This window comes from Idiotropiscis lumnitzeri, chromosome 9 (assembly GCF_059441095.1).
Source record: "Idiotropiscis lumnitzeri isolate Australia: NSW breed Sydney's pygmy pipehorse chromosome 9, RoL_Ilum_1.0, whole genome shotgun sequence".
In the NCBI taxonomy this organism is placed as follows: domain Eukaryota; kingdom Metazoa; phylum Chordata; class Actinopteri; order Syngnathiformes; family Syngnathidae; genus Idiotropiscis; species Idiotropiscis lumnitzeri.
In genome coordinates this window covers 16,547,307-16,569,853 of record NC_142399.1, presented here as the reverse complement: position 1 = coordinate 16,569,853, position 22,547 = coordinate 16,547,307, and the positions used below count along the sequence as shown (strand labels likewise).

The window sequence follows — 22,547 nt, the reverse complement described above, 5'->3', positions numbered from 1 at the left end:
GTATATCTTGATTAGAGCCTGACCGGATTTTTTTGGGATGATTGATTAAATAAAAAACATTTTGGTTCCCTTAACACTTATAAAAACAAAGATATGAATATCAGACGGAACATTTGACTGTTTTAACTTGTTTTTTATTTAATGTCATTATCTTTGTCTTGTGTTGGAATCTATTCATGCGTTAAAAGAAGGAAAAAATTACCAAAAAATGGGCTGATTTTAAAAGCGCCAATATCAACCAAATAAATTGTCCAGCCGATTAATCGGTCGGGCACTGATCTTAATGTTGGGTGTTTGTAATTAGTTAAATAGTTTTGGAAATGCTAGCATCGAAATTAGATCTAATTCAAGAGCTGTAAAAAATAATCTACCATTCTGGCAACAAAGACAGAAATGAACATTTTTGACTGAAACTGTCAATTGGCTAATATTTCAACAATATGATAAAAATGCTCACGTTTTACTCTTATTTGTGATACCATTCCATTATGCTAGTGTTTGTAAACACACTGTATGCCCATTAAATTACCAATGCCTCTAATTCTGTCCCCAGGACTGAAGTGGGTAAATATGCCATCTACTGCCAACGTTCAATGGAGCGCACCCAGCAGAAGGGTGAGAGGCAGGCCAGACCATCCCGCATGGAGATCCTTTCCATCCTGCTAAGGAATCCCTACCACCACTCCCTGCCCTTCAGTGTGCCTGTGCACTTCCCCAATAACACCTACCAGGTAACAATAATGATGACAAAATACGATGAGGACGACAGAGTGACGAGAACAAAATATTTGAAATGCAACAATGGTGTCATGCAAGTATGAAGTGAGAGGCTGCAGAGTAAAGATTGCAGTTAGTTCATGCATGCACTTTCGATGTTCCCTCAAGTTAGATGTAGTTGACACATATCAAACAGTCTGTTTATATAGTCACTGCACAGTACTGCCTCCTCTGTTTGGATTTAAAGTACTTTTTGGCAGGTCAGTAGTTGGTATTGGTGTTCACTTTGAAATAATGTACATTCCAAAATGAGCAATGTACTCATATTGATGCTGTTGACTGCTTGATATGTATTATTGTTAGCCACCATTATTTGTTCAAATTAGCTGGTTGACAGGATATATTGACCGGCATTAATGGATCACGCAAGATTTTGGTGACTCGAAGACTTAATGAACATATAGGTTTTTGTGTGTTGGCCTTAGCAACAGTTTGGGACATTCATCGTGCGCATTTTGAGGATAAAATTCACCAATGTGAGTTTTAATTCAACACAAGTCGATATTTACACCAGTCCATGTCAATTCAGTGTTGTTAATATGGAGGTGGCAATGCATTTTGTCAACTAGATTTTGGGGAGATGGTCGTTGTCACTGTTAAGAGTCACAACACCATTTTTCCACTCTCATTCTGGCATAACACACTTATATGCATGCCTTCATGAGGAAGAATTTTATGTGTGTGTGTGTTGCAATGCATGCGACATCAGAGGATTTAAGTTTGCGGATTTTTTTTTTTAATCACCGGACTTAATGCTATAAATGTAATTTTGCTCCAAGTAATGGCCTATTCACAGGTGGTAAGCTTTGATGCGTCGACCACAGTGGATGAGTTCCAGTGTCGTCTCAACCAGGACACGGGCATGAGGAAAACAGGGCTGTCGGGTTTCAGTCTGTACACTGATGACCCAACTGGACGAGAGCTGGAACACTGCTTGCATCAAGGGAGCATCAAGGTGATTTTCCAATCATCAAAGTTTCTGTTTGTTTAGTGGATATTTTGCATTAGAAATTGTGTCTGATGTGTGTGGAAGTTGCGTGTTCTTCCTTTGCATTTCTTAACTTCTACATGTCGTTGTCAGATTTGTGATATAATATCCAAATGGGAGCAAGCATCCAAAGAGCAGCACACTGGCAAGTCAGAAAACACCAGAACAGTCCGACTCACTTACAAGAACAGGTATGCCAAAAAAAATAAAGGCATTATTTTGAAAGTATTATTTTATTGTCACATTAGTGTTTAATACACAGTACAGAAGGTAGAGTGGTATATACTTGAGCTTAACAATCTGTATTATAGGTCAATTTAAAAGTTTGGGGAACGTCATAGCAACACTCACAACTAATAATATTATCTAATCAATCGCAGTGTCCTGGAACATCTCGGTAGTCCTACTCTTGAATGCTTAATGCTTCTGCATTTTAGACAATTTTATGCTTCCAATTTCATAGAGTCCAATTAAGGCATGGTTGGATGAGTTTGGGGATGAAAAACCTTGAGGATGAACTACACCATCAATCCATTCATCAAAAAAAAAAAAAGCCTTTTTAGTGACACCTGAGCTCACAAATGCTCTTTTGGATGAATTAACAGAAATTATGCTCAGGCTTATTCATAAATTCTTGTGGAGATTATTTTTACGAGAGTGGAAGCTGCAGAGAGAAGACTAAATCTTTAATTCCTTCCACTTTTACTCCCTGCAGGTTTAGTGTCTCGGTGGCCCAATGTTTTCACCTGTGTAATGTAGCGCCACAATTGCATTAGACCATTCAAATCTAAAAAGATTTATACAAATACAACCATCTTCACCCTTCCAGGCTTTACTTTTCCAGCCAGGCGAGGGGGGAGTCAGAGAGGGAAAGGTTGTTGTTGTCCTACCAAATCAACGAGGCCATTGTAGCAGGACACTTTCCTGTCAACAAGGAACTGGCTCTGGAAATGGCCGCCTTACTGGCCCAGGTCTGAACGTTCTTAAGTGTTTCTTACCTCTCTATTCCTTGTTTTGCCCTTTCAAAATGTTTCTTGAATTTTCATTGCCTGTTTTCATTTACCCATTAGGTTGAGTTTGGAGATTTTGAACGGCCCTTCTCGAGTCCCGGACCAGTTCAAACTAAGTCCAACCAAACCTTGAAACAGGTCCTGGACAGGTTCTACCCCAAACACTACCGTCGGACCACATCCGAGGAACAACTTAGGTAGCAAAATACACTTACGGAAGAAGAATTTTTAACTGCAAAAGAAATAAAACCAAAGTAACAATGAATGAACCCTCGTATCCGCTTTTTCATAGTGAACCCTGTTTGAGGCATGGGCCCTTGAATTGTTTATTTATTTATTTATTTTTTGTATCCTGTTATGATAGTCCACCAATTTTGTTTGGATCTGTGAAACTGGCATCGCATCTTCTTTTATTTTATTTTATTTTATTTTTCAAAACTTTCTAAAATACTGGGTAATTTTTGGGAGGGTCACATTCGCCCCGCCTATTTTAGTTACACCTTTATCATGATGCAGTTTTTGGACATGCTAAGTTTGCCAAAAAGGTGACTCATTTGTTGGAAGATTAGTTCTAAACACAGTGCATGATTCCAAAAGTTGTGACACAGCCTCCTGATGCTCCACACCACATTTTACATTTTGGATGTCTTCAAGACATTATTGATGATATACATTTTTTATTCTATTTATTTTTTTTTGCTTTCAGGCAATTGCTCCAGCGTCTCTCTGCTCGCTGGTCCTCCCTCAGGGGTCGAAGTTCATCAGAGTGTGTCAGGATTTACCTGACTGTTGCCAAGAAGTGGCCTTTCTTTGGTGCCAAACTATTTGAAGCTGAGGTGAGTGTTTTTCATAGTGCTCAAAATTATTTTTATATGATGAGGTAAGATTCAGCACACATGTGAAACAACCAATTTGTGCAGAAGCACAAACGCCACAAGTGGTTATGTTAATGCTGACATAAACAATAATACATAGTTAACGGACATACAAATAACATGATTTAGACGAGTGCTCCCCAACCTGGGGCCACTTTGGGTCGCACGGATGAAAGAAAAAAAAACTTGCCCTTCTTATAGTTTGTTTTTTATTTGAGGCTAAAGAATATTATTATTTAGAAGTCTTGTCTCCGTTATATCTATCTCAGATGGACTAGTGGTACATGGGATCATCTTTGACCCGTGATCCTTACGGATTAAGCACTAGGGTTTGAGACTGGCGCGATCCCCTGAATGGCTGGTGAAAAAAAAAAAAAATATACGCGATCACATTCAGGCAACATGATTAGTCCGCAATCACTATAGTGAGTCCTCAAATCGAGACAGACATGTCAACAAACCTACAAACAACTCAACGAACATGTCGCCTCCGCAATGGCTAACTTCAAAATAAAGCTTAACAAATAATATATTGAGTCACTGATTCCAATGCAATAGCCATAGTGTGCTTTGACTTTGAATTTGGCCCTCGTGGTGGCGTTAATGGCTTCCTCGACTTCCGTTTTTGACCTTTCGACCCTTTGCTTACTTTAATTTTAATTACATTGGTGAGTGCTGGAGCCTATCCCGGCTGACTACAGGCAAAAGGCACACTACACCCTGAACTGGTCGCCAGCCAGTTGCAGGGCACACACAGACACCGTCAGTGAGTGGGAACCAATCCCACGCTGCCTGCATACAAGTGTACCACGGCACCATCATTGGCTGGGCCTGATTTTGCTCTGAGGATATTCAATTCCATGCTGTTGTTTCTCTTACACTGCTCTGATGTATATCTGAATTGAGTCGCTTGAAAGCAGAAAATCGGAATTGTGTCACTTCAACTACACAGAGCAAGTCTCGTCTTAAATTTAGAAGAGGTGCTTGTTCTGACAAAATGTAAACAAATCTGGACGGGAAGAAACTTTGGTTGACAGTTTGGACTGGTCAAGAAATAAAAAGGCAATTTGTCTTGATATGTCATCAACTTGTAACAGTGGTTGTGAAATGTCACCTTATTTACAGACAAAAGGACATTTTTTGTGAGACTTTAAATAATTTCACATCTGTCTGCATTCATTTAAAGCTATACTTGCAATTAATATGAAACGTAAACTGCAATCTTGTAGTGGAGAAAGATTAATAATACGAATGAATGACAACTGCATTTCATTATAACTGCTCCGTACATGTATAGGCTACCAGATTTTTTTGGGGTGTATTCAAATGTATTTTCCACTGCAAAAGATTAAAAGATAACGGTGTACAGTGAGATAAATGAATTTCTGATTTGAATTTGTGTTTTCAGTCCATCCCTCCCTCTCCGGACCAAGCAACACGTGTTTGGCTGGCGGTCCACGAAGATGGTATTAGCGTTCTCGAGCACAACTCTATAGTGAGTTTCTCTCTGGTCACCCACCTGTATATTTTACTCAGTACTGACACTACTTTACTATCGTGTTAATCAAAGTAAAAGTACACAAAAAGCTAACACTTATTTTAAGTTCTTTTATTACAGAACAGGAGACGATGATTGGCACCAAGAATAATTAACTTAAGATAAGATGTCTTTTATTAGTCCCACAATGGGGAAATCTGCAAGTTGTTGTCAAGTCTTAATTGTTTTTGTCTTTGTTAGTGCTAGTTAGCGTCATTTGGCTAGAACAACGTTCATCAAGAGCATCATAGCCGCAATCATGATTCATTAAATAGATGCTTATTTCTGCTTTTTCAGAAACCACTGCTGTCTCACCCCTACAAAAATGTCATGACATTTGGGGGCTGCAAGCAAGATTTTATGCTTGTGGTGGCACAGAACAACAGTACCGGCGCGACCAAAGATAAACCCTCAGAGAACTATACATTTGCTATGGACGTGTCAAAGGTTCGTGGAGAAATGTGCATTATTCTCTGCTTTAGTGGGAGGAGGGTTCCTAAAAATACTAGAAAAGTCTTAAAATCCACTGAATACATGAATCTAAAAACAAGGCCTTAATTAACATTAGCACTGCACTTAAATGTTGGTAACGTGTGTGCGTGTGTATGTGTGTGTGTATCTAGGACATTTCTCTTTAAAATAACGCTATCGGGCTTATTCGTTTCCATCCATTTTTCTATTGGACGGATATATTGACTGGTGTGTTTCATCAACAGATCAGAGAGATCACTCTCCTCATCTCCAGCTACATCAACAGCGCGCATCAGCAGAAGGCTGCGGCGCATCACCTCTCCGCCCCTGCTCTCATGGTGGCCCAGCCAATCAGCCTAAAGAGCAAGGAGCTGAGGAGCAAGTCTCCACCAGTGCTGGGTCGTCCCAGTAAGGCCCCCACGTTGTTATGACAACACAGTCCTGCTGTGGGTTTATAAGAAAGGTTCAAGTCTCTATCGAGGCCCTCTGCAGGGAGCACACAAGCTTTTCGCACGTTTGGGAGTTGACGTACCACTTGAAAGGGATTCCGCTGGCTTTTATAGGTTCAAAGGTGCAAACCAATCTGAAGCATTTTCCTTATGAGTGTTGCCGTTGAGTGTCCTGGTGGAAGAGTCAACACGGTTTACTGATTGACTAAGCTAATGTTCTCAATATCATTCATCTCTGCTGTCCGGTGCATTTTTATGTCCAAACACTGTGGTCTGGAGGAGAGGGGGACTTTTTAAACAACTAAAATGGCATAAAGTGTACTTATTTGCATCATTTTTGTCGAGCACAGTGCCCAGAGACTGACGTACTTTTCTGTCATGTAGGTTATGCGATGTAAGAAATAATGAAAGATTATGAAAGTATAAATGGATGACAAGTATCAAGAAATGAAAATTGCTGGGAGAATAATATGAGCGACATCTGCAGAAGCTAATCGTACTGGGGGAGGACAAAATTGTTTCTATAAAATCATATCACTGTTTGGTTGACACTACTTGAGTCATTAATTTAATAACACAACACAATGTTTAAAGTATACTATTGCTGCGATCTTCACTGCACTCTACCGAGATATTTCTAATATTCTCCCTCCCGCCTAAAACTTGTATCATCGATTGTGCAGGTGTACCTAATATTCTGTCTGAGGAACAGAACAGTAAGGGAAATGAATCTGTACATATGATGACCTGGTCAAGCAGACGAATTGTAAAAGAGTAACAAACCAGCCGGCAATGTGCCCTATAGTTACTGAATAACCAATACAGAAAGGAAACTGACACCGATACAAACTTCTTAAAGCTGCAGAATGATGTTCCGTGGGGCTTTACCGCACACATCATGTTAATATAAAAACTGGAAATGAAAGTCATTTAATGTAATGGTACTTTAATAAGATGTTTCCATCGATGCTCTTTTTTCAGAATGCATTTTATTTCAATCATTTTTGAAACACGCATACATGAAAAAAATGACAAATAAAACTGCAGATGTATAAAATTCCAACCTTGTGCTCGATCATTATCTCCATGCCTGCAGGGATGTTTTATTTTCAATGCCAAATCTAGGCATTTATTTGATATCCATTGTCCATGTGCTTGTACGGTCTTTGTGCTCACTAGTAGAGCAATGTTGTTATATAAGTAGGATAGCTTCACGCTATTAGTTAGGCAACACTGTGTACTAGTTAACATCTGGATGCAACTCGCACTTTCAGTGAGACACTTGATGTCAACTAGTGGAATTATGTAATGGCACCGATGGAAGACCAATTGTCAAGTATAATCTTGCCTCACTGGACTCGTGCTTCCCAACTAAAATGCCGAAGTTGGCCTCAGAGTGAAGACAAAGAGTGCACTGGTACATGAACCTTAAAACTGGGTGTCAGAATATTGAATGATTGCTCAAACCCTTGTCATGGTTCAGAGACACCGCCCACTCCGAATCTCACAATGCTCCTCCCCACAAAATGACGTCTGCTGCCAAATTGGAGTGACGTGTTGATACCTTCAACCGCCACCTGACTACAAGTGCCACTCCCTCATTCCAGCACTCTTTCACACAAGGCAGGGGGAGGACATATGATACCCGACCTGTCTGAACTCGTTTGAGACGTGCTTTTGTTCTAGGTTGCCATGGTGATCAAAAGAGGGAGGGCAAAGGGGGAAGTCAAAAATTGGGTGAGGCAAGTGCAAACAATGATAGTACTGCCCCGTGTGCTTATTGTGTGACTATTGTATATGGAAATACATAAGAATAAATATGCACAATAACCTCTGTTACTCCCATATCAATCAAAACACAATCCGCAATCATAATTGCTAAGCTACATGGTAGCCTGAGGTGGCCAAGGCACCATTCATGGTACAATGTACCATTTTAGGTACAAACCTAAATTAAAAAAAAAGTGCTTGGAATTGTAAAGGTGTAATGTCATTGTGCTTTTCAAACACGATTTGAAGAAAGGAGAAATTGATCGCAGGATGCAAATTGGTGTTGGCCATCTGTGAATTGGTCATTTTGATTAGCTTGCAAATCTGCATTGGATGAAAGTAGACTATTAGATGTCACACAAAAGCAAAGCAACTGCAAAGAAAATGGTTTCCTCAAATAAATTAAGATCGACATAAGGTTGCTTTTTACTAGGATTTCCTGTTTGATTATGAATGAGATGGCCATTGCATTAGATGTGAGTGAATTTTATTTCATGAAACCTTGACAGTAGATGGCATAAAAAAAATTTGCAATTCCAAAAACATTATCTTTGCAGTCATTTTTTTCTCTTTAGTGTATTGTGATTAAAATTAGCTTTTGGGTACATAGTCACCGGTCTCAGTGTATTTTAAAAACCCTTCTGTTATTATTCATCCATTTTCACTCTCCTCTGTTTTTATTTGGGTCAGGAGCGAGCTGTAACCCTCCTAGTTGACCAAAGGTCAGAGGAGAGAAAACCCTGGACTGGTCATCAGCCAGTCGGGCGCAAAGCATCAAAACCATTCACACACTTGTACTTGAGTCTGTGCTGCATATTATTTTTATCATGATGTCAAACATCTGTCCGCATCTGCCAATGACTTGACAGAAATTACACAGACATGATGCTCATAAACAAGTATGAAAACAAGTTGCGACAGGCATCCCAAATAACGGACAGGTTCACAGCCATTTTCGTTTATGGATTGTCTATTTCCTTTGCCACTTCCGCCATTTTGTCTTTTCCGTGAGAAGTCCTTTTAAACAAGAGTTGTTCTTGTGTCACTCGTTGCATGAATACAGTGTTTGTTTCTACAAGCAAAGCAAAACCTGACTGTCAGGTTGAGCGCAATTCTGAAGGGCTTAAGAGAGACAAACAAGTGCACAGTACAAACCTCCCTACCCCAAGCGTTGTCACCCAGCAGGCTGCTCTCATATTCAACACTCTCACACTCTGAGCTAACAATAAATAGTAAGCATGCCAGCTGAGTACCAATCGTGTAGGATTTGGCCAGAACAATGCTACCTTTTTTAGGATGGAGAATTGGTGACCAACCACCATTAAGCGGCAACTTAATCAAAATTAAATACATGACAAGCAGTACCCTTGTCATCTCTAAGGTTTACACAGGCACATCTTAAAACCCTGTTTTTGTTTTTAAACACGAAAATAACACACAACACATTTGATATAGTGCACACTCCTGTTCATGCAAACAAATACTTACAAATCAATTATTTATGCAAGGAATAAACAGCCACTGAAACAGCTACACATGGCCAAAACAGCTTGCAATCCATTCATGGACACTGCAAAAGTTTTTTTTTTCATTTAACGGAAATACATTTGACAGCAACTGTTTATATTATATAGAATGGCAGTTCAAGTGGCTTATTGCCTTATGAATCATTCCAGTGTCAACCTAACATACCTTTAAGCAAACTAATAAAGCGTCAACAACAGTCTTTAAAATATTTTATTAAAAATAATCCAACAAAAACACACACGCTTGTAAGAAAACTGTACACTCTAACATGGAATTTCAATTGTTTAACAGCGTCCAAAATTCAAATGCCACATTTACTAGGGCAAATTTATTTAAGCATGGCATAGAGGTGGGGGAGTGATAAAAACTTTACACAACTTATAAATAGAAGGCAGTATGAATTGTGCCAACAACGAGCATGTTGATTGTTCCTTGCAGAAGGCTGTATGGCACACTGCAATTATGGGCATCCAACAATGATTCTGGCCTCCTGCAGCGAGTTAGTATTTACATGGGCTCCATCTCTCTTTGCTAAATTAAAATGAAAACAAACATTCAACATTAAATTGTGAAACATTTTGAAGAATTAAAGTCTCTGAAACACTGTATTCTTCTTACCTGAGCCTTGTTGTACTTCTGACTCTGGCGCCTTCTGAAGAAGAACTACAAAAAGGAAAAAAAATAAAAACTGTCAATGACTAATATTTAAGATAATTTATGAAGATTTGGATTTGCGTCAACCGACCAGGAGTAGGAGGCCGGCCACCACAGCCAGCACGACTACCACGATGACAGCAATGATTCCACCGGTAAGATGCTTCATGGTGAATGTTGGCGCCTCCTCATCCACATAGTAAACCAAGATGTTCTCCATCTCCATTTTCTGCGTGCCCACAAGGGGCTCAAATTTGTCCTGGTTCCTGAAGAGGGGCAGCACTTTCACCTGTGAGAAGAAGAGGAGACTGTCAGCATGTGAACTACAAAAACTAAAATAAAAGTTGAAAATGGTGAGCAGTTGCATAGCAGTACATCTTTCTCCATGTAGTAGGCCATGTTGGTCAGATCGCTCTTGCGCTCTCCCTTTGGCTTCTTTACATCCACCACAATCATGCGGGCATCAGGGTCATACTGCACAGAGGTAACATTCATAAGTATTACAACATCAGGGGCGGAAATGCATGTTAAAGTAAAATACCCACTCAGGAGTCCACTTACCTCAATCTCTTTCACCATGTCCTTGTTGAAGTTGTCATAGCGCTTGTGGATAGCATCAGCAATCGCCCTGTTAGGGGAAAGACTTCTTTACTGCAAATATTTTCAGATACAATGCCCAAAATCTCTTAGCTTTCCAAAATGTCACAATATTGCTTGTACTTACACTTTCAATTTATTAGCATCCACAGGACCTGTCACTGGCTTGTGCTTCAGCTGAAGACGGACCCAGCTAGAAGACAAAACATTTTAGAAATGTGTAAAGAAATCACAGGCTGCCGTTGTGCTACCGAACACAAAATGAGGACCAAAGAACTTACTACGTCTCCACCAGCTTCTCACACTTCAGGTTCTTGTCTCCCTTGTCTGTTCGTCGAACTCCGGCACTGTTGACGCACCAGCACTCCTCTGTGTTGTTGCATTGCTTGGCCTTAAATTTGCCATCATTCTCACACTCTGGGTCATAGATGCCGTCATTGTCCACAAAAGCCGTCTCGTCGGGCTTTCCTCCTATGGTACGAGTGTCTAAGCCTTTTTTTGCTCTGTACATCTCAGCCTTCATCAAGAAGCACTTGGGGATCACTGGAGATGCATTGGGGGGGAGCATGTGTCAAGTAGGCCACTCATTGGTGGAGGCAAACCAGGTTCTTAAAGTAAAAGTTGAATTATTACTTACATGCAGAGCAGTCAAGCGTTTGTTTCATCTGATCACCAACCATGACGTAACACTTGCAAGGATTTCCATCACAGGTGGCCCACTTCATAGTGTTACATGAACCTGGGGAGCAAAACACCAGAATTACAATTGACAGAAAAAAATGAATAATGTGAGACATAACGACTTTTAAAAGAGAGAGCTCAGATTTATATATTCAAATTAAATACTTCATGATTTGATATTGAGATTATTAAAATAGCAAATGTGATAGATGCAGAACAGTCTATACTGCATTTTAGATAAAGCTGGCCAAATAAAACCAACCGCGAATCAAGTCTTGGGCGTTGGTTTCTCCAAACAGAGAAGTCCGGAGGGAGCAGGCCTAATTCCCCACCCCCACTCAGCAACCAAACTGAACGCGCTTGACATCCGCATTACGTTTTAAAAATCTAACTTTTGCCAGCATGTATGAAACGCGTAATACACTTTCAAACGAGCAAATTTTGTCTAACATGAGTAATGATGATTAAAACAGTAACAGGTGGGTGAGGTATTTAAAACGCGATATAAACAACCTTAAATTCATTTTAACGTCGACTATTAGTGTTTTTTTTAAATAGTTGCGCTACTTGAAGCTATTTTGGTTAGAACGTTGTCAAAGCGACGATTTTGTTAAACGTTGAAAGCGAAGTAAAGGTTGAATAAATGACTTACAGTCCTGGGCCGAGGCTCCAACCGCGAGGGCGGCGAGAACAAGAACAATCCACATCTTCATGGTCGAATTAATGGCGGAAAATAAGTTTGTTGAAAGTCCTCCTTCGTTTTCTCCGTCCGTCGTCCACAGAGGTCAAAAACGGAGTTGAAACACAAAGCTTCCTGTCCTGTTCTGTTCTGTTCAGTTCTACCCACAGGTGTGTCCTCGTCAAACCTGTTTGGACACACGCACAAAGTAAGGTAAAGGCTGACTCAAAGCAACAGGCGTGTCTCAAGGTAACTTTGAATCGAGTCGACTCAATCAGTTTGGACAGTCAACAGAAAGATAAGCAGGTATGAAGAGAATTTATAACGCGGGAGTCTCGATACGTCACATAATTTGCATAGGTGGAGGAGGAGGCGTGGTATGTGGGGGCGTGGAAGTCGCGCGCATCTTTTCCGGTGTAATGAAGTTCTCAGTTCTTTCCATTTCAAGGCTTCTGCTCCTTTGTATGGAGTCAAAAGAATGTTTTTAATGGGGCACGTGCCCCAGCATTAACGAGTTGTGCCCCAATATCAGGCTCTGACTGGCCGGTTGTTAGTATGTTTCAGCCAGCCATAGACTTCCCCTGTTCCCCCAAATCCGTCATGAGGCTGAGGTTGGTCTACATCACAGGTGTCAAACACAAGGTCCAGGGGCCAAATCAGGCTCATGACTTGACTTTATGAGGCCGGCGAAGGGCAAATCATGTGCGTCACCTTCCTGTTCCGGGTACATTTTCTTCATTTTTAACATTGAGAAATGCTATATTGCTATAAATTTTTTGCCAATCCTCCCCCTGTAAAATAAATTGAAAAAATTATGAACAAACAGTTACGTACTGGCTTCTGATTACAAAACTGGCTTTCCATCCATTTGTTGTATGTAAGTGATAACGTTAAAGGTGATCATATATGGGCCCTTTGAGCGAAACCATAACAACGATGTGGCCGGTCCACAAAAATGAGTTTGGCACCGTTGCAATGGCACAATTCGAAAAAGCCACTGTAATGCATGTTGGGTGATGGTCAACCCCCTACAAGTAAGCTTGTTGAAAATATATAAAACATTAAACTGTGTGAAGCAAACTTGTTGCTCAGGGCATGCAAAAAACAATTGAGAAAAGAAATCCTAAAGGATAAAGAAAAGGACAAATAAATTGAGGTAAGGTTTTTATGTTACTTAAGAAAAGAAGTGCTGATTGTTTGTCCCAGTAACCAAACAAGGACGGGGAAATGTGATTATATTTTTGATACCAAATAATTTGGATACATCCTTTACTTTTATTTCCTTTGGTTTCTGCTTGGTACCGCATGCCTTTTTAGCGCATGCATTCATGAATGAGGCACACTTGTCATCAATGACGGTGGAGGGCTGCGCTGGCGGTAACAGCTACACAGGATTACAGGAGTAGGAAGCATGAGGGAGTTCAAACAAGGAGGAGAAAATAAGCGGAAGTGTTCCGAGCCAGATTGAGCCTCAGTAAAACCTGAGTCATGGTTCAGTTTAAGTTGATCACATTTTAGTGCAGGTCATTGCACATTTGAACTGAATACTAATTTGTGTTCTTTGCATGTACTTTCAAAAGAGTCAGTTACATTTACTCAAATGTAGGTGGTATTGAGAATTTCCAGTTACACTGATGCTGCTCGATGCGCTTTTCTTGAATGAACGAAATTGTCTCACGAAGTAAGATGATATGTTAATCAAAATAACTGATTAAATGGTTAGACTAAATTCTAACATTTTGGAAAATTATATATTGATATATTTGAAATTATATAATTATAGTTTATATATATATATATATATATATATATATATATATATACAGTGAGGCATCATCGGTCGTGGGTCCAGCCTTCCTGTGTGGAGTTTGGATGTTCTCCCCGTGCCTGCGTGGGTTTCCTCCGGGTACTCCGGTTTCCTCCCACATTCCAAAAACATGCAAGGCAGGCCGATTGAACTCTCTAAATTGCCCCTTGGTATGAGTGTGAGTGTGAATGGTTGTTCGTCTATGTGTGCCCTGCAATTGGCTGGCAACCAGTTCAGGGTGTCCCCCGCCTACTGCCCGAAGATAGCTGGGATAGGCTCCAGCAGCCCCCGCAACCCTAGTGAGGAGAAGCGGTACAGAATATGGATCGATGGATGAATTTATGGAAATTTGATGTGATTCAAATCTTTTAAGTTATTTAAGTTATTCTTTTTGGAAGTTGTTTACATGTTTTTTTTTTTTTCTTTCAGGTTAATGAGAATACAACGTTATTAAGAGCTGAACTTGTAACAATCTTCTAGACAAATGACACAAATTATTGTCTGTGTTGGTGGTGCAAAATGTTTTTGTTTTCCTAAGGTGGGCATAACAAAATAATTGAGAAACACTGCTTTAAACTATTATGCAGAAGAAAATGATAATGTATTGTACATTAAGCATAGGTGGACGTGTCAGTAAGTTGCTCTTAGCAGATCTAAGAGCCCATTCGCACAGACACCCTTATGGTTCATTCTGAAGACGTACTATGAAATCTGTGGGGCATCACAAGCTATCTGAATTTTTATCTATCTATATGATCATAATTTCTTGATTATGTTAGGTCGTCAGAGAAAGCCTTGACTGCCCAACACTGCATTCCAGTATGTCATGTTAACATGCCTTTAAATAAACACTAATATTCAACTTGAGTCTTTTCAACATTTTATTAAAAATAAACAAAACACATTTGTATGAAACTGTACAATCTAACTTGAAATTTAAACAGTGCAATAGTGTCTAATATTTAAATGCAGCATTTACTACGACACTTTTTTTTTCCAAGCATGATATAGAAGGACAACGGTGAAAACGTCACACAGGTTATAACAGGTTTCTTCAAGTTTAATTTAGGGTTGTTAAGACAAAAAAAGAAAAAAACACTTCACAGAAACCTTGGCAAAGAAAACAAAAATCCATAAATTTGTTGATTTATTTCTTGAGGTGGCAATTTGCTTTGAATACTTATTTTAATAACATGGGTTGCAATGTTTTTTTTGTTTTGTTTTATTTCTTTTTTACATTAGCTAGTTACTTATTGCATACTGGGAGTGTGGGGACTATAGACTTGTGAGAAAAAAAAAACTATGTTAATTGGAACTCAGCAATAAATAATGGCTCAGCAGTCAAATTAAGAGGACATAATATGCACAAATAGGAACTACCTTGTAGGCCATGTCACTTTGCAGGTGCAGGACAGTGCATGCAGAAAAGGTGGTTATCAATATTAACTAAAAGCAAAAACAAGTTAAACGCGTAGTTTGAGATGCAAAAGCAGGTCTTGCGCACTCAAATGTTCCATAAACTGGGAGCACAGATATCTGGACCGAACCCGTCCTTTGTATCAGAAACGGACATGTCTCTCTGTTTCATCGTGGTCTCATTGAGGCTTTTATAAATTTGTAAAATTTACTTTGATCTCCAGGTCGTCGTTGATGTAATCCACTAAACCAAATTGGTCCTCAACAACTTGTGCTTTCGCGGTTGCTGCTCGTTTACATTAGCAGTTGCTGGCTGCCTCTTTGGGCTCGTGAGCAGCTTGGCTGGCTTAAACAAGCCAATGGAAAAACTGCATTGTTGGAAGGAGTTTGTCCCTTACCTCATCAAGGTGATGAGCTTGGACAAGTTGGCGAGGGACTCTGGCGCCTTCATGTCCTTTGTACCTAGCTTGATTCTTTTTCTTTTTGCATACAATGCAGAAAGCCTCCAACACACTGCTATCCACTGGCTTCAGCCAAAGCATTAATTACTCAACCATACTTTGCTGAATTTACATTTTCCATTATTTATCATATGAGATGGGTGGCTCTGTGTTAAAAAAAAATAAAAAAGAAGAAAATCCGCAATTGTGTAGTGTTCTAGCTCATGGTCGTCAGTGAACTTTCATTGTATTTTGACGTTAGAGAACGTTGTATCTGCAAGTATGTGCATCCAACAATGACTCTGGCCTCCTGCAGCGACGACGAATTTACATGGGATCCAACTCTCTTTGCTACACACAAAAAGGAAAAAAAAAAGTCAACCTAAAATATGAATAGGAAAGTACCTGAAACACTGTGGTCTACTCACCTGAGCTTTGTTGTACTTCTGACTCTGACGTCTTTTGAAAAAGAACTAAACAGACAGAAAACATTAAAGATTGTCAAAAACTAATGTTTAAAGATGATAGATTTGGATTTGTTCAACTCACCAGGAGTAGGAGGCCGGCCACCACAGCCAGCACGACCACCACGATGACAGCAATGATTCCACCGGTAAGATGCTTCATGGTGAATGTTGGCGCCTCCTCATCCACATAGTAAACCAAGATGTTCTCCATCTCCATTTTCTGCGTGCCCACAAGGGGCTCAAATTTGTCCTGGTTCCTGAAGAGGGGCAGCACTTTCACCTGTGAGAAGAAGAGGAGACTGTCAGCATGTGAACTATAAAAACTCAAATAAAAGTTGAAAATGGTGAGAAGTTGCATAGCAGTACATCTTTCTCCATGTAGTAGGCCATGTTGGTCAGATCGCTCTTGCGCTCTCCCTTTGGCTTCTTTACATCCACCACAATCATGCGGGCATCAGGGTCATACTGCACAGAGGTAACAATTATAAGTATGACAACGTCAGGGGCGGAAATGCATGTTAAAGTAAAATACACACTCAGGAGTCCACTTACCTCAATCTCTTTCACCATGTCCTTGTTGAAGTTGTCATAGCGCTTGTGGATAGCATCAGCAATCGCCCTGTTAGGGGAAAGACTTCTTTACTGCAAATATTTTCAGATACAATGCCCAAAAACTCTGAGCTTTCCAAAATGTCACAATATTGCTTGTACTTACACTTTCAATTTATTAGCATCCACAGGACCTGTCACTGGCTTGTGCTTCAGCTGAAGACGGACCCAGCTAGAAGACAAAACATTTTAGAAATGTGTAAAGAAATCACAGGCTGCCGTTGTGCTACCGAACACAAAATGAGGACCAAAGAACTTACTACGTCTCCACCAGCTTCTCACACTTCAGGTTCTTGTCTTCCTTGTCTGTTCGTCGAACTCCGGCACTGTTGACGCACCAGCACTCCTCTGTGTTGTTGCATTGCTTGGCCTTAAATTTGCCATCATTCTCACACTCTGGGTCATAGATGCCGTCATTGTCCACAAAAGCCGTCTCGTCGGGCTTTCCTCCTATGGTACGAGTGTCTAAGCCTTTTTTTGCTCTGTACATCTCAGCCTTCATCAAGAAGCACTTGGGGATCACTGGAGATGCATTGGGGGGGAGCATGTGTCAAGTAGGCCACTCATTGGTGGAGACAAACCATGTTCTTAAAGTAAAAGTTGGATTATTACTTACATGCAGAGCAGTCAAGCGTTTGTTTCATCTGATCACCAACCATAACGTAACATTCACAAGGATTTCCATCACAGGTAGCCCACTTCATAGTGTTACATGAACCTGGGGAGCAAAACACCAGAATTACAATTGACGGAAAAAAAAAAGATTTATGCGAGATGAAACGACTTCTAAAGAGAGCTCAAATTTGATGGAAATTAAGGAAGATTAATGCTAGAATGTGTGTGATTTACTACTTTACTTTAACTGAGGTTGACAACGATTTCTAAACTGAGCTCTGCTCAAATTTGTATTTTTAAATGAATTTCTTCTTGATTTGATATTGACATTTTTAAAAGGGTGAAGCGCAGAGCTGGGAAATCGGTCCTGGGGACGGAACGGTCTGGCCTTCCGGTCCGGCCGGAAGCCCCTTTTTGGGATTGGGGTCGGGGCCGACAATTTTTATGAATAAGGCTGGAGGGTGGAGGCCAGAATGGTACAGAGATTGGTCAGACCCCACCCTTCGGAAAAAAAGGGTCAAGTGCCATGTTCTGGTGAAGCTCATGAACGTTATACAGTATAGTACAGTACTTTATATGATGCTAATGCAATAAAAAAAGGGCAGGGTAAACACCGGCGAGAGAGAGAGAGAGAGAGAGAGAGAGAGAGAGAGAGAGAGCAAATTACACTGTCTTAGTAAAATTTCAGTTTGAGACAAGGTTGTGACTAAAATCTGATTTCTTGTCTTTGAATGCTAGCAGGTGTGAGACGATAGTTTTCCAAGGGTCTCATGTAAAGGTAGCATCACAGGAGTCATGATTATCATACTTTTTGGTTCCAAGGTTGTCAAAACGAACAATTTTTGCAAAATAAAAAACACAGTAAAATGTAAGTTAAATAAATTACTTACAAGTTTGGGCTGAGGCTCCGACCGCAAGGGCGGCAAGCGCAAGAGCAATCCACATCTTCATTGTATAAAAATTAGTTTTTGGAAACTTCTCCTTCGTTTGCTTTTGACCCGTTCGTTGTACTCAGTTGAGACACAAAGTTTCCTGTTATTCCGCAAGGTGTCAAAGCAGGCGTGTATCTCAAGTTAGCTATGAACCGAGTCGACTCAATCAGTTGTGATTGTCTACAAAAGGATGAGCAGGTATGAGGACAATTTATAACGCTGGGAGTCGCGATACGTCACAATAATTTGCATATGAGTTGAGGGAGGCGGAGTTCTGAAAAAAATGTCCGCACCTTTTCCGGTGCGACCATATTTGGTAATGAGATTCTTCTCTTTTTTTCCTTTCCTTTCATTTCAAAGCTTCCCCCCTTTATTGTATTTATTTATGCAACTTTCACCTTCAATAAACACTGGTATTTGCCATTTCATGTGAGTTACTATGTACGCAAAGGAGCCCCATTAAAACGCACTCACACAAATAATAATAATGCATCAGACACTCAAAACGCTCACAATTGATACATTATTCATGCACTCGCACATTCTCACTCTGGTGGCGGTTGACGGAAGCGTGGCTGACAGTGTGCGACTCCACAAACACACTCACAAATGATCACTAGCTAAAATAATAGCCAATCATTTTTTCAGGCTTTTCCAAAAGCCAAAAATACCGAATAGCTGAACCAAAAAGAATTTATGTTTATTAATACTTTTATTTCAGGGGAAGAATTGAATGATCTGTTAAACAAATGATGTGGCCGATTTTATCAAATGTGGTCAGCATTCTGAGATGTGTAAGGCAAAAATTGCTTTACACAAGATTATAACATGAATAACCTAAGTCTTAGTATGTGAATTGGGACATTTTATTTAATTTCCCTCATGTCTTTCATTCATTTATAAAAGGCCTTGTAATATGAATACAGACGTTCTCTGATATGGAATGAAAGGGAGCAGAAGAAGACACGTCTTAAATAATAGTGAGATAACTACTATTCTCAAGTTTCATTTTCTCTTCTTCAAACCTATCCCCATAATATTAAGCCTTGCAGTAAGAAGAGACTATTCCATCATAATACACTACAAGAAAAACACTTGCTTAAATCACGTATATCATTGTTAAGATACAATGTTATATTTGACAAATTCACGTTGAATATTAAACGCCTTTAAAAAACTCTAAAATTCAACACCATCACGTGATGACGTAATGGACAACCTGAGCCATTATTTTGAGTCAGGATGTTTTAAGACTGAAACCAGAATTGAGAAACCATTTCATAGCTGTTGTGAGTCACGGTTGACGCAGATGAGTCACACCTTCAAGTTTCATCGGCTATTTACCTGGAAAATATTATTCACAGCATACACCATGATGATTACCATTCAAATGATAGCTGAAACTGTGAACAATTTTAATAATATTTAGTTCACATGTCTTTGTAGTGAAATGGCAACAATCCAGGATGAAACCAGCAGCAAATGGATGAATAATGGATGGTAAACGTAATGGACATTTCAAAGATTAAAAAATAAATAAATAAATAAATAAATGAACAAACGCAATCTGCTTCAACCACATCAACATAAAGAAAATTAGCTAAAGACTTTGACTTCATGTCGTGTTTTAATTTTTGTGGTTCTGGTTTCAGTCAGTAACCACTCCTAAAAAGTGTAATTGAAACGCGGATTGAGACAGTTTACAATGGTTTAATTAACACTAATCAAAATCATTTCACAAGTTCTTACATCAATAGCTATAGAACTGTACAGCCAAAAATGGTACTTTCCATGTTTTCATTTGTGTCACTTCGTCACTTGATAGACCTATAGTGGCACCAGACATTAAAATTAACAAGAAATTGAAGAAAAACACAAATAGAAAACACGACAATATTATAGATTTAATCAATCAGTCTATGTGTTTGCAGGGAAACAATCCGTTTCTAAACTGACAGATTTAACATCTGACAATACATAGACCAATAACCCCGAAACATTAGAAAATTAAGATTCAGTCATTTGTTTTAGGCTTAAAAAGCAGTTAAACAGTGGATGACGTTCAAGAACTTTCAATAAAAACTGGGCTGTGGTGCTGTTTATTTTCCCCTAAACTAATAAACTTCAGTTATTATCTGTCAATATACATCAATAATAATGCCCAACGATGAATATTTCGGAAAAAAAAGCCTTAAAAAGCATCAATAAATGAACCAAAAGATGTTCATTTTTGTTCGGCTTTAAATTTGACACTTTCTCAAAGTAATCTCTGTGCTACCACCCAGTGGCCAATGGTGAAATTACAGCCAAAATAAATATGCAATAGACAAAATAGTTGCTACCCCTACAAAAAAAAAAAAATATCACAAAATAGTAGGACCGCGATACATACGGTAATAAATCTGAAAATATATTTTAGCCCTATCCCACTCTGCCGCAGCCCTCAATAACTTGTCATTATTGATTCTCTGATGGATCTCATGTTGGAAATAGCGCACGTTTTAAATATGTTAGATAATGAGTTGGAAAGACACATACAAGCCTGCATAAGAAACAACAGATTACAAAATATGAGGGCCTGATACAAAGTTGTGGCATGCCAATAAAAACAGCAAGCAAATATATACTGCATTAAACAATCCCTGAAGTACAATGATCTCTAAATGACATGAAGTATGGACAACCGTGACTCTCCATACAAAGGTTCTCTGACAAAGCATTCTGGTGTTTACGCTACATGGTTCAATCGAATAGGTAAAGAGGTACCTCAGTCAATAGAATGTGACAATAACTTGTCTATTTAAAGGCTATACAAATCCCTCGTGATGAGCAGGTGAATGAAAATCATGTTGATGTCCCGCATGCTCGACTGCAGCAAATAAGGCAAGCAAAGGCCCAGGGGACAGCTGTTGCACGTATTGTGCGAAAGCTTACACACAACCAGGGGGATATGGGTGTTCCCCTTCCCAGAGGTTTAAGATGTCAGGGGCAGTGCACATTATTGTCTCGATTCCCCAGGGTGGATGAATCAAGACTAAGGAGGAGGAGGAGGTGGAAGCGGAAGGAGCCACTTGAAGATTGAAGTGAAGTTTGTCCAGACGACAGCTCGTGATCTAAACGAGGGGAATTCACACAAACAAGACCACAACGAGAAGGGGAATGGGGTGAGTGGAAATCAATTGTCATTTCAGCTGTATTTCTTTTTTTTTTTTTTTTTTTGTGGTCGGCAAATATTCACTCCACATATTGCTGTGTTTGTCGGAATACTCGCATCTCCAAAATCATCACTTTTAAGGAGATTGCATGTTGGTTGAGTCATTAAATTTCGATCATCAAAAAGAGAAATCCACTTTCAACACATTATATTTGCCAATGATTTGTAAAAAAAAAAAAAATATTTATATATTGACCAAATTTTGTCGCTATATTCAGAACATGCATTTCTAAACAAATACATACTTTCTTCCCTTTTGCCAACATGGATGGAGAACAGATGTATGATTTTGATTGAACAAATGAGTGCACGTGTTTATTCAATTTCTGACTGTATTTTAGTGCAGAATGATGCAAATGGGTTTTGATTTATCCCTAGCAGATTGAAAAAAAATAATCGCGGTGTCATATATATATGTATGTATATATATATATATATATATATATATATATATATATATATTAGGTGAAAAATTATGGCACTTTTAGCCTACCTTATTTGGTAATGAAAGATGAGCATGGTTCAGTTAACGGTTAGTAACAATAAAGTACGGGTGACTTAGTAATGAAATAACGAAAACTAAAATAAAGGGTTACTGTTCGCCTGACGTCTGTACTGTAATCTTGTTTGCTGAAGCAATATAAAAAATGACGGATGAGGGTAATACAATATTTCCAATTATATTTTAAGATATTTAAAATGCACAAGTCACATTTGAGACTTAAAAACTATTGGGATGGTTTGTTTGTAAAGTGACTTTGAAAAGTTGTCTTCTTTAAAAGTGTAGACTTCCACACTTCTAGGTCACATTTAGATGACAAAACCAGTTTTGTAGTTTAGTTTGATGCAAATTTTAAAAAAGGCGTAATTTTCAATCCATCTGTAAAGTCCTACGTGATCTTGAATAGACTGCATTTATGTAATGGGAGTCTGCTAAAATATTATCATTGTCCAACCTGCGCCTTGTCCTTCAACGCGTACAATAGTCTGGCGTGCCCTAAAGGGAACCATGACATCTAGATGGTAACTCAA

General features: G+C 39.2%; 3 protein-coding genes across 3 annotated transcripts in view; 1 reads left to right on the top strand and 2 right to left on the bottom strand.

Annotated features, from left to right (window-relative positions):
* plekhh2 (pleckstrin homology domain containing, family H (with MyTH4 domain) member 2) overlaps positions 1-6,772 on the top strand; it is a 29,332-nt gene extending 22,560 nt beyond the window's left edge. The window contains exons 22-30 of the mRNA XM_088304637.1: positions 554-731; positions 1,574-1,732; positions 1,859-1,956; positions 2,595-2,736; positions 2,836-2,972; positions 3,482-3,611; positions 5,059-5,145; positions 5,485-5,634; positions 5,904-6,772. Coding sequence (XP_088160763.1) covers positions 554-731; positions 1,574-1,732; positions 1,859-1,956; positions 2,595-2,736; positions 2,836-2,972; positions 3,482-3,611; positions 5,059-5,145; positions 5,485-5,634; positions 5,904-6,089 — 1,267 coding nt within the window. The 3' untranslated portion in view covers positions 6,090-6,772. The remainder of the gene's footprint in view (positions 1-553; positions 732-1,573; positions 1,733-1,858; positions 1,957-2,594; positions 2,737-2,835; positions 2,973-3,481; positions 3,612-5,058; positions 5,146-5,484; positions 5,635-5,903) is intronic.
* A 2,828-nt stretch (positions 6,773-9,600) lies between these two features.
* Positions 9,601-12,320, bottom strand: LOC148330541 (epithelial cell adhesion molecule-like). Its single transcript, XM_088305525.1, has 9 exons — positions 11,989-12,320; positions 11,293-11,394; positions 10,937-11,198; positions 10,783-10,848; positions 10,620-10,686; positions 10,434-10,532; positions 10,150-10,347; positions 10,023-10,067; positions 9,601-9,935 (listed from the first exon to the last, which is right to left on the bottom strand). Exons 1-9 carry the CDS (start codon positions 12,047-12,049, stop codon positions 9,912-9,914), a joined length of 924 nt encoding a protein of 307 aa, XP_088161651.1. The 5' UTR covers positions 12,050-12,320; the 3' UTR covers positions 9,601-9,911.
* Positions 12,321-14,689: 2,369 nt separating this feature from the next.
* On the bottom strand, positions 14,690-18,490 carry epcam (epithelial cell adhesion molecule). Its single transcript, XM_088305484.1, has 9 exons — positions 18,260-18,490; positions 17,371-17,472; positions 17,015-17,276; positions 16,861-16,926; positions 16,698-16,764; positions 16,512-16,610; positions 16,228-16,425; positions 16,107-16,151; positions 14,690-16,029 (listed from the first exon to the last, which is right to left on the bottom strand). The coding sequence occupies exons 1-9, from the start codon at positions 18,318-18,320 to the stop codon at positions 16,006-16,008; spliced, it is 924 nt and encodes a 307-aa protein (XP_088161610.1). The 5' UTR covers positions 18,321-18,490; the 3' UTR covers positions 14,690-16,005.
* Between the last annotated feature and the right edge of the window lie 4,057 nt (positions 18,491-22,547).